This window comes from Diadema antillarum, unplaced genomic scaffold, assembly GCF_040938485.1.
Source record: "Diadema antillarum isolate AM-2024a unplaced genomic scaffold, OU_Dant_1.0 seq00000526_RagTag, whole genome shotgun sequence".
NCBI lineage: Eukaryota > Metazoa > Echinodermata > Echinoidea > Diadematoida > Diadematidae > Diadema > Diadema antillarum.
The window spans coordinates 750,322-765,397 of NW_027271478.1; the positions used below are offsets into that span (position 1 = coordinate 750,322).

General features: G+C 49.9%; 2 protein-coding genes across 2 annotated transcripts; both read left to right on the forward strand.

The window, feature by feature from the left end:
• Positions 1 to 2,017: 2,017 nt before the first annotated feature.
• LOC139734443 (uncharacterized) lies at positions 2,018 to 13,996 on the forward strand. The gene is made up of 2 exons (XM_071645228.1): positions 2,018 to 2,229; positions 10,669 to 13,996. Exon 2 carries the CDS (start codon positions 10,721 to 10,723, stop codon positions 13,199 to 13,201), a length of 2,481 nt encoding a protein of 826 aa, XP_071501329.1. The 5' UTR covers positions 2,018 to 2,229; positions 10,669 to 10,720; the 3' UTR covers positions 13,202 to 13,996.
• LOC139734454 (uncharacterized) lies at positions 4,467 to 6,173 on the forward strand. The gene has a single exon (XM_071645238.1). It carries the CDS (start codon positions 4,551 to 4,553, stop codon positions 6,171 to 6,173), a length of 1,623 nt encoding a protein of 540 aa, XP_071501339.1. The 5' UTR covers positions 4,467 to 4,550.
• Positions 13,997 to 15,076: the final 1,080 nt, after the last annotated feature.

Consider the following 15,076-nt stretch of genomic DNA (forward strand, 5'->3'; position numbering starts at 1 on the left):
ATATCATAAGTGTTTTCTTGGTATCTCGCAAAAAGTTGAAAGCCAAATTCTCATCTCCACCAATACTGTACCATCCCTTTAACATAATTATCAGGCCATTCTTGACTGAAACTTAATAATAATCCATATGCAATGCTTGCACATGAAAAGGCGAACAATGAAAATATTAAAGCCATTAATAGGAAAGTATTGAATACCTTATAGGTAGCTATAATCTCGATTAATGGTGAGGTCTGTGTGTCTCGAACATTACAATACATATCGTGAGTAACACGTAAGATTGTTTGTTTGTTTGTTTGTTTGTTTGTTTGTTTGTTTGTTTATTTGTTTGTTTGTTTGTTTGTTTGTTTGTTTTCTTTTGGGGGCGGAGGGGTTAGTACATGTAATATACAAAATTAATCTTTTACATCAGTGTATGAAGGCAAGACACTACTGTGTATTCATATAAATTATTCCTATTCCAGGACATCATTTCGGGAGATGAAAGAAAAAGAAAAAGAAAAACAAAACAAAACTGTTATTTGAACCTCTGGAAGGTTCCATGACCCTGTAAACTACAAACATCCGGCTTTAAAGTCTTAAAAAGAAAATGATAATGTGCACCATCTAATAGCTGTCAAAGTACTCCTTCATCCCAGGTTAGCTTTTAAGAATAACTTGACTAAACGTTCACGATTCGAGCCATTATGATTCCGTCAATATAATTAGGTGGAAAGGAGGGTTGTGGTTATTTTTCTTAGCTGCCTCATGCAGTGATACCAACGTTGTCATTCAATGTGACGCGAGGTGTCGTATTTTAAAAAAAACAACAACAATTAAACCTGAGCGGCTAATTGTTTGTTTGTTTGATATAGGGTTCTAGGACAATCACCCCTGGGCAAGTACCCCAGACCTGGCTTCCCGTGACCCTTATCCTAATTCTGAACCAAATCCTAATTCTGAACCTACTAACCGGTACTAAAAAGTCGGGGGTAGCCTAACTGCCCATATAGGGGGATTTGTCCTGATACGGTTTTTTTTAGATAACCTTGGTCAAACCACGAAGTTTTATATCATTCTCGCCTTGTTTTTAGCCAGAAATGTGAGACTGATCACTTGAGACTATGCCAAGTAGAAGCAGCTGACTTCGGATGTTTTTTCTAGCTCACAAATTGGACTTGTCAGTCGACGACACACGTGATTCAAAGTTATCAGATCGGGGAACCCCCGATATTTTGTTTTGTCTGTGCATGCTGTTTTGTTTTACTGTTGCTCGCTCAAAGATTGTGCCCACACATGCAAAGTGATGGCGCACTTTACCAGTAGCATTTCGGCTGGTTTGTTTTGTTGTCAACGCACGAGCGCGCCCGATCGCGAATCGGCACTATGATCCTCTCGTAACCTCGATCACCGCTATATCCAAGTACAACCGTACACAAGTTGAGTACCGGTACTTCGGCGCGGTACGTACATTGCATGCTCGGTCCCGAGGCGAAGAGCACTGGACTTTCTCCGATCCAATCTCATCAGCTAGCAGTGTCCAGTCTTTTGCCGAGATACTCAGCACTACTACTACCAGCTACTAGCGTTAGGTATAGTAAAGCCTTCTTACAGTATACAGGTGGGTATAAAAACAAAGGTCATACGTAGTGTAGTATCTTTAAAAAAAAAAAAAAAAAAACTCACTCGGATCAGGGCTCGCAGATTGGCAGATGTACTGGGGACTCAGTGGGAGCAGGGAGGTGAGAATTATTGCTATTTTTCGTGGAGTGTGGAGCTGAGTGTGCAGTCTCAGCTCAGTGGACAGTGGCAGTGCCTGAGATGAAAGCGTCGACTGAGCTGAGGGAGAATGAATGCAGACCCGTCTGTTATTTTCTAAGAAGTAAAAAATGTGTTACTGTTATCGTTTTTCTTCGTCTGGAAACGTAGAAATTATTATTTTCAAAACTGAATGTAAAAGGTAAGAACTGTAACTGTAGGATCATCTAGCATTCTAGACCACGTAGGCCTATGTACTGTAGTGGGATTGGGTTTCCACTCTCAACTGACTTTACATGACCCGGACTGTCACTTTAACCCGACTGGGGGGTCACATGACAGACTCCCCCGACCTACCGTCAGGTGACTGTTGACCCCCCACGACCTTGACTCGACGCTGATGGACTCACGGTTTGGGAAAGGAAAGTACTACAAGGCATACACTTGCATCAATCCACCCGAATCAAGCCCATCGTCAGCCTGGCGTAGTTGGTAAGTTGATATTCCCTTGAAGTGGACCTAACTCCCACTTTATTGGCGCAGTTCGGCAGGATTTTTGGCCTTTTTGCGCGGTTTTTTGTAGAAAATAAATTGTTAACCGATACGGTTGACAGGTCATAAGGGCGAAGGCCACGTATTATTATTAGTGCGTGTATTGTATACACGCATTGTTTGCACACAATACGTATTGTATACGTATTGCTCGCACAGTAGACCATCGCTGCGGTAGTTTGCCTGTCGTGTCGCACGCCAAAGGGCAACGCTGATCGCAGGGAGACGGGGCTGTCTCGGGGCGATAGCGTTGTGGGGGTGAGCGACCGGTGGGGCGTTGAACGCCGAGCGACGGTCGGCTGCGAGCGATGTGCGGACTTTCTTGTTTAATCTAAACGTTTAAGATTATAAAATAGGGATAGTGGTAGTTTGTTGTAACGTGGAGTTTTGGTTTAAATTGATGTGTAGTTTTTAGATTTCTTTTTGGACATCTGAACGGTGTTCATGAAGTAAATTAAAGTTTGTATAGGCTATAAATACGGGAATTTATTAGTTTTTAGTACTGTCACGACGGTGGTGTGTTTTATTTTTGGTAGAACACTCGTTCAGTCGTTGCTTCAGTTTGATAATTTTGGTTACTGTATTACGGGAAGGTTAATTTAGTAGAAGTTCTGTTTTATTGTGAATTACCTAAGGCTGTGTTACGTGTTGTTGCGGAGTGCGTGTGGTTGTAATTGTGCTGGTGCCGTGTGACGTGCCCACCCAGCTCACGTCTGGGGAGCCACTCGGGGGCGAAGAAAAGAACGGAAAGGAAGAAAAATAATAATAGAAAATAATTTGCCCGAGTGAGTCAGGTTGTATTTGCGGTGTTTGGTGGTGTTGTGTTGTGTAGTGTGTTTGTGGGTGTTTTTGCATTTGTTAAGTAGTAGAGTAGATTAGGACGTAAGTTTATTACATTTGTACTTAAGTGCAGTTAGACCAGGACCTTCGTAAGGTTGTCTCTGCACTGCACTTGTATGGTGTATGTGATTTAGTGCAGTGACCGGGTACGGTACGTGCATTAGATTAGTTGGCAAGCTGTGCGAACCGGGCTCGCCGTCTGCCGTTTCACCGCTGCACGTTTTGTCCACAGCGCTGCCTGCACGTGCACACGTGTGGCATTAATTACAATAGCAGCACGCATTGATTGAACACCGCGCGTACACCGTGTTATTGTAGTGTCGCGTTGCGAGGATTTCGTACGCTGTACACTGATAACACAGTACACATCCGTGTACACGCGCGGTGTTTCGCGCTGCGTTATACCGCCCCACGCATTACCGATACGGCTCGTACTGTTGTTAAGCAGGCACTAAGCGGCGTATGGAACGCCGTATTGTGCAGGGCTGTTTATGATCGCAGATCTGTGTGTGTTGTGTTTACGATACGCTGTGCCGTGTCGGCGAATCTGCGACAGACCTAGTGGCGCGTACGGAACGCCACTGCGGGTGGAGAGAGGCAGTGGTAAGTACGCGAGTAGTGTGTTTTTGCAATCGCATTGTTTTTGTTTCGTAGGTTTTAAAAATTAGTTTATTTTGTGAGGAAGTTGAGTAGAGGAATTTAATTGACTTGTACATTGGTGCAGGTTGAATTTTGGGTAGTTGATTAGAATAGTTTGTGTTTTGAAGGAGTTAGTATAGTGATTTTTATAGGTAAGAATTTCTTCATAAAATAAGTGATTAGTGGTATTTTTTTTTGGTTTATAATAAGGGTTAGAGGAATTAGGAGTGGGACAGTTGTATAGTACGGCACCTGTCTGTGTATACAGATAATTGTGCATAGATAGGTTAACTGTCGGAGTAAATTATTGTATTGTTTTGTTTTGATTTTAGTGTATACTCCCTTTGTTTTCTTTACCTCAGTAGTAGAGGATTTGTTTATAATTGTGAGAATTTTGGGAGGAAGGATTGTTGTGGTCAACATCTTACTCTCAAATGGTATAGGGTGTATTAAATTATTTGAGGAATTTTGGTAAGATTGAATACAGTGTAGAAGTGTTTTTTAAGGGAAAATTTAAGGGATTAGGTTAGTATAGTGAGTATAATTGTTGGAATTGGGCTATAAGTGAAGGTTAGTATTGGAGGGCAATTTTTTAAGGTGAGTCGAGTTGGTTTATTAGATTTAGTAGGCTTACTCGCTTGAGTTGGTTTATTAGTAAGGTACGATAGTGTGATTGAGTGCGCGTACTGTCAGGTTGACAGTGTATATAACTTTTATATATATTAAGTGTGATTTTTTAGGTGTTCTATAGAAGGGTCAGGCGAGCAGGGGTGAGGAGCATCATGAACAGGGTGCTCATCAATTACTGTTCGTTCAATGAGCTAGTGGCTCTCCCGGGGATAAGCCCTCCTCAGGCGGCCCACCTGTTAGAGTTGAGAGGTCAGCAGGGGAGTCTCACTCAGGACTCTTTTCTGGCAACCTCTGAACTGGAACAACCAGAGGAATATTTAGGGATCCTGGATTTCAGACCCTATGTCTCGGAAGTGCCAGAGACTCCATCTCCTATCGCGAGATCGGGCTCGGGGGCGGCCAATTATTGTGCCACCCCGACCTCCCATGTACTTCCGCAGGCAGTCCCTGCCAGCAGCACCCCAGCCGGGGTGTCAACTGGTGTAGGGAAGGGTGAACATCCATACCCGTACGACCAATATCCACCCCCCCGGTCCGACGCCCACACAGACAGGGGAAGGGGCAACAGTCGTCGGGGACACCAACGGGGAGCGATCCCTCGACGGCCCCTCCCCAACCAGGGTGGTGTGTCGGGCCGATGGAGTCTGCCAAACCAGGAGGATGTAGAGGAGCGGCGGTACACAAGTCCCGCACCTCCAACCTCAAGTTGGCGAGACCTCGGTAACCTGAGCCTGAGTGGGTGGAATACCTCTCAGGACGGGTACAAGCGGCTATCTCTACCCAAGTCGATATCATTCGATGGGAAGGGAGATTGGCAAGCGTTCTACATCAAATTCACCGCCTTCGCGGACGAGAGTGGGTGGTCCCCCATGCAGAGACGTAACCAAATGTGGTGGAGTCTCAAGGGGCAAGGAAGTGACTATTACACTGCCCTCCTTGACAGGAACCCCGGTGCCAGCTATGAGGAGCTGGTATCTCGCATGGGAAGGAGGTTCGGGGCTACGGATCCACCTGAAGTAGTTCAGATGGAGTTTTCCCGAGCCAGCCAGTCAGAGGAGGAGACCGTCCTCGACTGGTCGGACCGTGTTATCTCCCTCGCCACCAAGGCCTTTCCTGGGGTACCGGAACCTCTCGTTCAACGCCAGGCTGTTCTACGGTTCTGTCAGGGTTGCCGTGAAAGGGAGGCCGGATTGTTTGCTCTAAATCTCAAACCCTCGACGGTGGAAGCTGCAGTGGAGCTGGTAACCTGGCTCGTGCACTCCCGGCATGCGGTCTTAGAGCAACATCCACATGGCAGTCGCAGCCGCAAGGAAGTGCGCAGCACCACAATAGGTTGGGAGAGTTTCCCGCCTGCAGAGGTGGATGTCTGCCGTGTAGACTTCCGGCCTAAGCCCCCATATCGGCGCCCCGATCCTAGTAGGAATGCTGGGACTGTCAGGCATGATAGGCCTGAGGGACATCCACCAGCAGTGGAGCAGCGAGTGCAAAGTTTGGAGCAGAAGATGGTTTCTCTCCAGGACTCTGTGGATCAGTTGTCCACTAACTTAGCCAAGCTGCTCCCACAGAAGCAGGCACCTCAGTCCGCAGCCGACTCCCATCATAACCCCTGCTACCACTGTGGAAAGCCTGGGCATTTTAAGAGAGAATGCCCGGAGTTGGGTAAGACCGTGGCCCTCCTGGGAGAGGAGCCGTTAAACGACAGCGGGCCGGAGGAGGAGGCCACTCCCTGGCCCGAGACGGAGCTGGCCACTTACCGGCAGAGTCGGAGAGAGTAGTGGATGTGGCGCCTGGAGGAAAACAGGATGCCATCGTCCGAGCTCAAGAGCCGAAAGTTGATAGTCAACCTCGCTCATCCGCAGCCGTACAACCACAGGTAGCTAAGGAGCCGAGAGTTGATAGTCAACCTCGCTCATCTATAGCTGGCCAACCACAGGAGGACCTGCAACACCTAGATTATTTTCGCGCCTTCATGGAGTGCGTTGAAAACATAGATCAGGCAGTTCCAGTGGTTGGTAACCCCGAGGTTGAGGAGACCAGCCCAAGCAGTTTAACCGGCACCGCCATCGAAGAGGAAACGATGGAGGGGCAGGGGGGAAGTCCGAACAACGAAGTAGAAGGGGGGAATTTAGGTGCAGGTGAGAGCAGTGACAACCAGACTCAGAGCTTGGTCATCCCGGGGGATTCTAGAGCATTAGATCCCAGTGGAAGTGACAAGGAGCCTGATAATCTGGAAGCCATCTCACCGGACCCAAATGAGATTTTGATTACAGATCCCACTGACACTGGGGGGGAAGAAGTAGTGCTATACAGATTGCGGTCCGGCTCTATGTTGAGCGTACCTTTGACAGTAGCTGGTACCTCAGTCAAGGCAATCGTAGACACTGCAGCTGAGGTGACGATTATCTCAGATTACATATTCAGACGCTTGAATCCCCAACCCCCTAAACTTAGGGATGTTACCCTGAACACTGCAGGACGCAATATGCGAATGCGGGGAATGGTCGTGGGACCCGTAGAACTCAAGCTGGGACAAAGCACCTTCGTAGAAAATGTGTATGTTGCCCCAACGGAGGACGATATGCTCCTTGGGTTGAGTTTCCTTCGCCGCCATGGGGTTGATATTAGCATTCGCGGCATGAAGCTAGCATTGAATGGGGAGGAAATTCCATTGGAGTTCGGTGCCAGTAGCGGGCCTAACAAAGTAGCGAAGCTTTATACCTGTGAGCATGTAGCCATCCCTCCGAACACAGTTAGGAGAGTAAGAGGTGTGTTGGATAGGCCATTAGACTCCTTCCTCATTGAACCAGTACGGGGACTCCCGGCAATGGTGCCCCGTACATATCACGATGGGGGACAACATATAGAGGTGCTTATAATGAATCCTCTGGATAGGGCAATGCACTTTAGTGGCCATAGCCTGATAGGTGAAGCCTATGAAGCTACAGAGACCAGCCTCACAGGTGACTTACAGCATAGCCAGGACATTGGCGTGCGGGAAGTTCAGGAGGAAGGTGCAGTTGAACTCCCAGATCACCTGCAGGACCTTTTTGAGCGATCATCCACTGATTTGGTTTCGGATGCAGATAGGAGTCAGCTCCAGAACTTACTGCTCCGTTACCAGGGGGTTTTCGCGCGCGATGAGTATGACTTGGGCAATTTTTCCGCTATTGAACATCGAATAGAAACTGGAGAGGCACCTCCAGTGAAGCAGAAAATTCGGCGAACTCCAGTGAATTTCGCTGCAGAGGAGAAAAAGCTCCTCGACAAGATGGAGAGAGCAGGTGTCATCCAGCCCTCTCAGTCGGAGTGGGCATCACCTCCGGTGCTGGTGCGCAAGAGGGACGGCACGGTGCGGTGGCGTATCGATTATCGGGCCTTGAATGCGGTAACGCGGAAGGATGTATATCCTCTGCCGAACATTGAAGAATGCCTTGATACCTTGTCCGGCACAGTTTGGTTTTCGAAGCTCGATGCCAACTCAGCTTACTGGCAGGTGCATATTAAGACGGAAGACCAACGGAAGACTGCATTCCCAACGAAGTACGGGTTGTATGAATTCGTGAGAATGGGGTTTGGTCTCTGCAATGCACCCGCCACATTCTCCCGAGCAATGGATTTGATGCTGCGTGGTCTTACCTGGGATACAGTCCTCGCATTCCTAGATGACATAGTCGTCCTAGGTAAGTCTGTGGCAGACCACCTAGCTAACCTGGAGGATGTTCTTCGACGGTTTGAGACTTACCAGTTGAAGCTCAAGCCCAAGAAATGTGAACTCTTTCGGAAACAGGTGGAGTTCTTAGGCCGGGAGGTGGGACGAGGCCGTATCTCCCTCAAGCCAGACCATGTGAGGGCGGTGTTGGAGTGGCCAGTGCCCACCAGCTCCAAACAGGTGGAGAGGTTTTTAGGCCTGGCCAATTATCACAGGGCCTTCATGAAAGATTATGCAGCGGTGGCAGTACCTCTGTACCGCATCACGGGGAAGAATCAGTTTCAATGGGGCTCAGACCAGCAAGAAGCATTTGATACTATCAAGCAATTGCTAACTTCGGCCCCAGTTCTGACGATGCCCATACCGGGAGGCAAGTTCATCTTGGACACCGATGCCTCAAATGAAGCAATCGGGGCTGAACTGTTGCAAGAACAACAGGGAGAGGAAAGGGTCATAGCGTACGGGAGTACCTCTCTGTCCTCAGAGCAGAGGAGGTACTGTGTTACCCGCAGGGAACTCCTGGCAGTGGTAAAGTTTACACGCCAGTACCGTCATTATCTCTTAGGGAAGCCCTTTACAGTGCGTACGGACCACCACAGTCTGCTCTGGTTGTTGAATTTCAAGTACCCGCAGGGCCAACTTGCCCGCTGGATGGAAGAATTGAGTCAATACCAGATGCAGGTGGAACACCGTCCAGGCAAGAAGCATGTCAATGCAGATGCCCTTTCGCGTATCCCCATTGCAACCCCCTTCTGCGAGGAATTCAGGTTGGGATTCAAATTGAAGGACTTGCCGTGCGGGGGGTGTGCATACTGTAGGAAAGCACACGACAACTGGGCACCCTTTGCAGAGAAAGTTGACGATGTGGTCCCCCTTACAGCATCACCACATGAGGTTCAGGTGGCCAGGGTAGATGAATTTCACCTTGGGGAATGCGCTGGCACACATGCGGTGGTACAAGAGGTGGATGGGGAGCTTCAGTTGCTGTTCAACGAAGCCCCTACAAAATCCTTTGTCAGTCTGTTAGTACCAGATGATCCTCCCAGTACTGATCAGTCGGTACAGGAGAGATTCAAGGGAGAACAGGAGAACGACGAGGGATTTAAAGCTTTGCGCGAGTGGATGTCCACTGGCGCTGAGCCAAACGATGCCACTAAGATGCTGTGGGACCCGGAGGAGAAGTACCTCTGGATCAATCGGGACCTTTCCAGCTTGATCGCCGGCCTGATCCACTGGAAGGTGGGCGATCAGAAGGTCTTACTGGTCCCTAGAGCAATTAGGAAGGAGCTTATCAGCATGAATCACGACTTACCGTCTGCGGGACACGTAGGACGTGAGCGGTCCATTGCCAAGATCCAAGGTAAGTACTTTTGGTATGGCATGAAGCGGGATATAAAGGAGTATATCCGCACTTGTTCTGTGTGTAATCGAAACAAGAAGACCGCCAGGTACGGGAGAAGCCCCATGATCAATTATCATGCGGGAACACCCATGGAACGAGTTCATTTGGACTTTATGGGCCCACTACCAAAAACCCCCCGTGGCAATGTCCACATCTTAATGATGGTGGACCAATTCACGAAGTGGGTGGAATGTATACCTCTTCCCTCCCAGACAGCTGAGGAGACTGCCCGCGCGGCAGTGGGGGAGTTTTTTAGTAGATTTGGGTACCCGTTCCAAGTCTTCACCGACCAAGGGCGGAACTTCGAGAGTCGCTTGTTCACCGGCTTATGTAAGCTGTTGGAGATCCATAAGGCCAAGACTACGCCTTATAGGCCATCAGCTAACGGCCAGGTGGAGCGCTTCAATCGAACCCTTATGGATGCAGTACGTTGCTTCATTGGGAAACACCAGAATGAATGGGACCTTTACCTGCCTCAGATAGCAGGTGCTCTGCGGTCCACGGTCAACCGCAGTACGGGATTCACCCCTAATCGATTGATGTTAGGGCGTGAGGTCAACCAACCTGCTGATTTGTTGTACCCTCTTCCCACTTCGACTCGGGCAGTGGATGAAGAGGAGTACTGCTCCGACTTGCGGAAGACTCTTGAGCAAGCGCACCATGCAGCCCGGTCTACGCTACGGTCCACCCAAAAACGTCTCAAGCGAGACTATGACCTTAAGACCTATCAACGGGAGTTTAAGGAGGGTGACCTAGTGTACATGCTGGACCTTGCCAAGAAAAAGGGTAAGTGCAAGAAGCTCAGTCCTCCATGGAAAGGGCCTGCACTTATCCTTGAGAAATTGTCTCCGTACCATTATAGGGTCCAGTGTCGTCACGCAGTCTTTACTGTGAACCACGACCACCTTAAACCGTGTGTGGATCGGGATGTCCCGGCGTGGTGTCGGCAAGGGACGGCCACTTCTCAACAAGGAGAGGTCTATTGCCTGTGCCGTAAGCCCGATGATGGGAGTCTCATGATTCAATGCGACAAGTGTGATGAGTGGTATCACGGCCGCTGCGTAGACGTGACCGTTGCGGAGAGTACTGCTCTGGACAAATATTATTGCCCTCGCTGTAAAGCTAACAACTGATTTTGTTTTCTCTCTGTTCACTCCAGGTCGCACGATGCGGAAAGAGGTCCAGTCAATTCATTCATTCATTAGACGGACATGACCGACCCGGACCGACTGAGAGGATTCATCAGGGGGGCAATCCGGGACAGACAATTGTGTTTTCCCGGACTACTTTGCCAGGGGTATGAGGTCCTCCCGCGTAGGGAATTTACCGACCTTGCGAGGGAGCAACATGCCATCGCATTGAGACGGGGGGATGGAGAGTGGATTCGCTGCCTCCATAGTTATCTGCGGTTCCACACCGACTTGTCCCGGGAGTGGTTGCATCTGTATGTGCCACACCCGGAGTCGAACCGAGATGCACCCCTGGGGGGTGGGCTAGGGTGGGGACCTGGCAGTGGTGGGTCGGAGTCCCTTTATTGGGATCCCTCTATGGGGGTGCGGACCCCTTTTCCGCCCCCTTGGAGGGGAACTCCTGAACCTGCTACAGCCTCCGGACGGAGAAGGTCTCCTCCGACGGGCCCAGGTAGCCATGTCACTGAGCGAGTGAGGACCTCACAGGGTACTAGTGGGCGGGAGGAATTCCCACCACGAGAAGCCTTGGGTGTGGGGCAAGACACGGGGGGAAGGGGTGCTCGTGAAGCGGTGGAGACCCAGTACTTCACCCGGTCCCGGGGTGGCAGTAATTGCCCCCCAGGGAAAAAGACCGCTTCAACAAAACGAGCGTCCCGTGCCCGTAAGCGGCGCAAATCACAGGGCGATGATGGCCATCCGCCAAAGGCCAGGAAAAAGTTGTGTCCTGTGGCGGGCTGTATGCAGCGGAGCGGGAGGGTGAAATGGCATGTATATGCCCACATGCCCCCTTGTTTCCGCCGCTTCCCAGAAGGCCAATATCAGCCAGAAAATACTCTCCCGCGGGTGGCCTGCCTCAGGTTTCTGGCACAGACCTTGGTGGGCACTCCTGATTTAGCCGCACTAGTGCGGTTTGTGGATCAGGAGTGGGAGGGCCCCATCGGGGAAGTGTCCACAGACGGGTTGGAGGATATCTCTGCCCTAGCCCGGGAGATGGGATGGCCTTGCCCCCAGCCCATACTGCTAAGGCCGTTGGGATCATGGGCGGCACTAGCCCATTGGCGAGTACTGGCGTTCCTGTACTCGAGACTCACACCCGAGGAGCGTCAGGAATTTCACCACCTTGGTGGTATGAAGGTAGGACAGGGGGGCGAGCCCGCCACAGGTTCCGGGAGGAAACGAACCCCTCCAGCCACCGTGTCCCGTCCTCCTTCGCCGAGCGTGGACCCAGCAGGGGTAGGGCATCCCTCAGCAGCACAAGCTGAAGCCCCCTCAGCTGCTCCTGTCCGCGAAGTGCCTGCACCTCAGGGAACACCACCTCCCCGTGCAGAGGCAAGCGCAGATGGGGTAGTTGAGATGGAGGGAGTGGTTGAGGGAATGGAAATCGCAACCAACCCCCAATCCACAGAAGCCGAGGGGAACTCAGGTGTTGAGTCTCATTCGGCTGGTCCCTCCACACCCCTGCCACCAGTGGGTCCGGAAGGGGGGGTCCTGGGGAAGGAACCGGTCCCCGATGCGGTTGGAGTTGCTGGGCTTCCAGCAAATTCTCCGCCAGCATCCGCTAGGACTCCCACCTACGCCGCCACTTTGCAGGCTCCACCACCGCCTCCGAAGGCCCCTGGAAATCCAACAGTCCAGGGGGGGCCGGCTGTTAAGCCGCCGAATCCAGGGGGAGCAGCTAAGCAGCTGTCTCAGGCTTTCGACAGCCATTTTCACCTGGATCGCCTGGAATCACGGACTGGCCGCAAGGGCATTGGAGCGATCCTTGCGACGACGGGTAGACCTACCCGAGTGCCAGTGAAGGTTGTCGGGGGTGTCCTCAATTATTGCGACCCCCAGCAATACAACAGGATCTTCTTTCCAGTAGATTCCATGTGGAAGGTGGCGGTGGGAATACATCCCAAGAAGGCCCCCAATGCTTCGGCATCCATTCTTGATCGTCTCCAGGCACTCATCTGCGACCCTCGGGTGAGTGCAATCTCGGAGTTGGGGTTGGATTTTTCGTGTCCGCCCAAGACTTTCAAGAGTCAGGAAGGACTCCTGGATAGGATCCTTCGTATGGGGGTGTCTGGCCGCGTGTTGGTGTTACACATGCGGGGGGATACGGATTTGGACCCGGCGGGAACTCAACCCAGCCGGCTGGTACGGGCAGCACTCAAGAAACATTGCTCCCGTCACCAGCGGGTCCATATCCATTGCTGCCAGCTGACCGCGACTGAAGCAGTGGCGTGGAGGAAGGCGTTTCCACACGCTTACTTCAGTTACAATGCCTCGGTTTCCCGTTTGGGAGCCGACCAACGCAAGGCTTTAGCGGGCGTCCCTTTGAATCGACTCCTATTGGAGACTGATTCGCCCCACCTCAGCCCCGACCGAGAGGTGCCCATCAACACCCCGGCTTACATAGGGGAAGTTGCGGCACGGGTGGCGGAGGTGAGGCAGGAGGCGGTGGCGCTGGTCATCGGCGCCACCAAGGACAACGCCCTCCGGCTGTATGGACACCGCTAAGCTGGCAGCAGGAGCCTGGCGGCATACGCTCTTGGGAAAGTACTAGTGGGTTCCAGAGGTATTTATTTGTATCCTATATTTGTTTTATACAGTATGGGGGACCATTTCGCACACGCTTGATTACGTGTGTGACAAGAATAATTTGGTAATCCTCATTATATTTGGGATAATATTTTTAGGATAAATTTGGTTTTTATAGTGTAGGGAAAACCTCTGGATGCCCAAGGGATATGCATTATTTTATATATGGTGGGGGGTAAACTGTGGGGAGGGGATTGAATCACAGTCCGGGACAACCATTTCAATCACTTCGGATGTTTATATTTTTTTGGATTGTTTGGTGTTTGGGCCGCGCTTTGTCCAGTTAGTTCATATTTTGTTATTTGTGGATGTGTTGATCCACATGTTTCAGAGTTGTTGAAATTTTGAAGTTTAATGGTTGTTCATTGTGGACGTGGTTCTCCCCTATTGATAGGGTAATGTTTTAGGTATTTGTTGCTAAGGGTGGTTTATATCAGGGTAATCAGGGCGGGGTAATTACAGGCTGGGGTTTCCTCCTCTAAATAAAACGGGGGGGAATGTAGTGGGATTGGGTTTCCACTCTCAACTGACTTTACATGACCCGGACTGTCACTTTAACCCGACTGGGGGGTCACATGACAGACTCCCCCGACCTACCGTCAGGTGACTGTTGACCCCCCACGACCTTGACTCGACGCTGATGGACTCACGGTTTGGGAAAGGAAAGTACTACAAGGCATACACTTGCATCAATCCACCCGAATCAAGCCCATCGTCAGCCTGGCGTAGTTGGTAAGTTGATATTCCCTTGAAGTGGACCTAACTCCCACTTTAGTACTAACGTTAGATCTTTTTCATGTTTTCTTGTCCATTTAAATGTTCTGTTGGGTTTATTCCGCATTTGTTGTAACTATAGAAGGCTGGTGAGATTACAAGGAATCCGGTAGGAAGGATACTAAGTATTTTGGTGAACACTTACAAAACACATCCCATTGCATTGATACAGAGCTACAACTGTACCAAGTCTCACGCATTCTGAGTGAGACTCGAGCATTTAGGGGTCGTCTCACGATCTCATGCATGGCACCCATTTCTCTCATGCATTGAGCAAAGCCTGCAATTTGGGCCCATGATAAGGAGCATAGCTCAAAAGATTAAAGTGATAGTTACAATTGAAGGTATATTTTCCTTTTGTCTTTCAAAATAGGAAAAAAATAATCACTTAAGTATGCACCTGATCGCCCCATTAAGAGCTAAAAATTGAAAAAGCTCCCTACCGTGGGAGGCCACAGGAGGGGACCCCTCCCACACCCTCGCTTGAGCGCACATTCTCTCGCCAAGATGCCAAGTCATGAGAATCTCACTCATAAAATTTTTTTGAACTTGGCATCCCTGTTGATATAGTCAGTGCAGTGTTGACACTCCCCGTCGCACCAAGAGCAGGTGGGCTGATGGAGAGGAGCGAAGAGGCGATCTGTATCATTTCAGCCAATGCACAGAGCTGAAACTGATCCCCTGAGCTAAAAATTGGGTATTTTACTGTCTAAGCTTATCGATATAGTAATCACTCTTTCTATATTCTAAGCAAATAAACAATTTTTTTTTTTTTTGTATGTTAATGGGTGTTGAATTGATCTTTCTTGTGCAGTGACGATCTTGAGTGCTGTGTAGTCTGTCTAATATTGTAAATAATCATGTAATAGTAACAGAGACTCCAACCCCAAGCACCTTCTGATCTGGAGATTCTCCCGCCCGAAACCCCTAGCAAACGGGAGACTCCAAGTTGATGTGTGCGAAGCATGAAGTTCCTAGGGTTCTAGATGTTCTCTGGTGCTATCTAAGGCTTATTTTTTC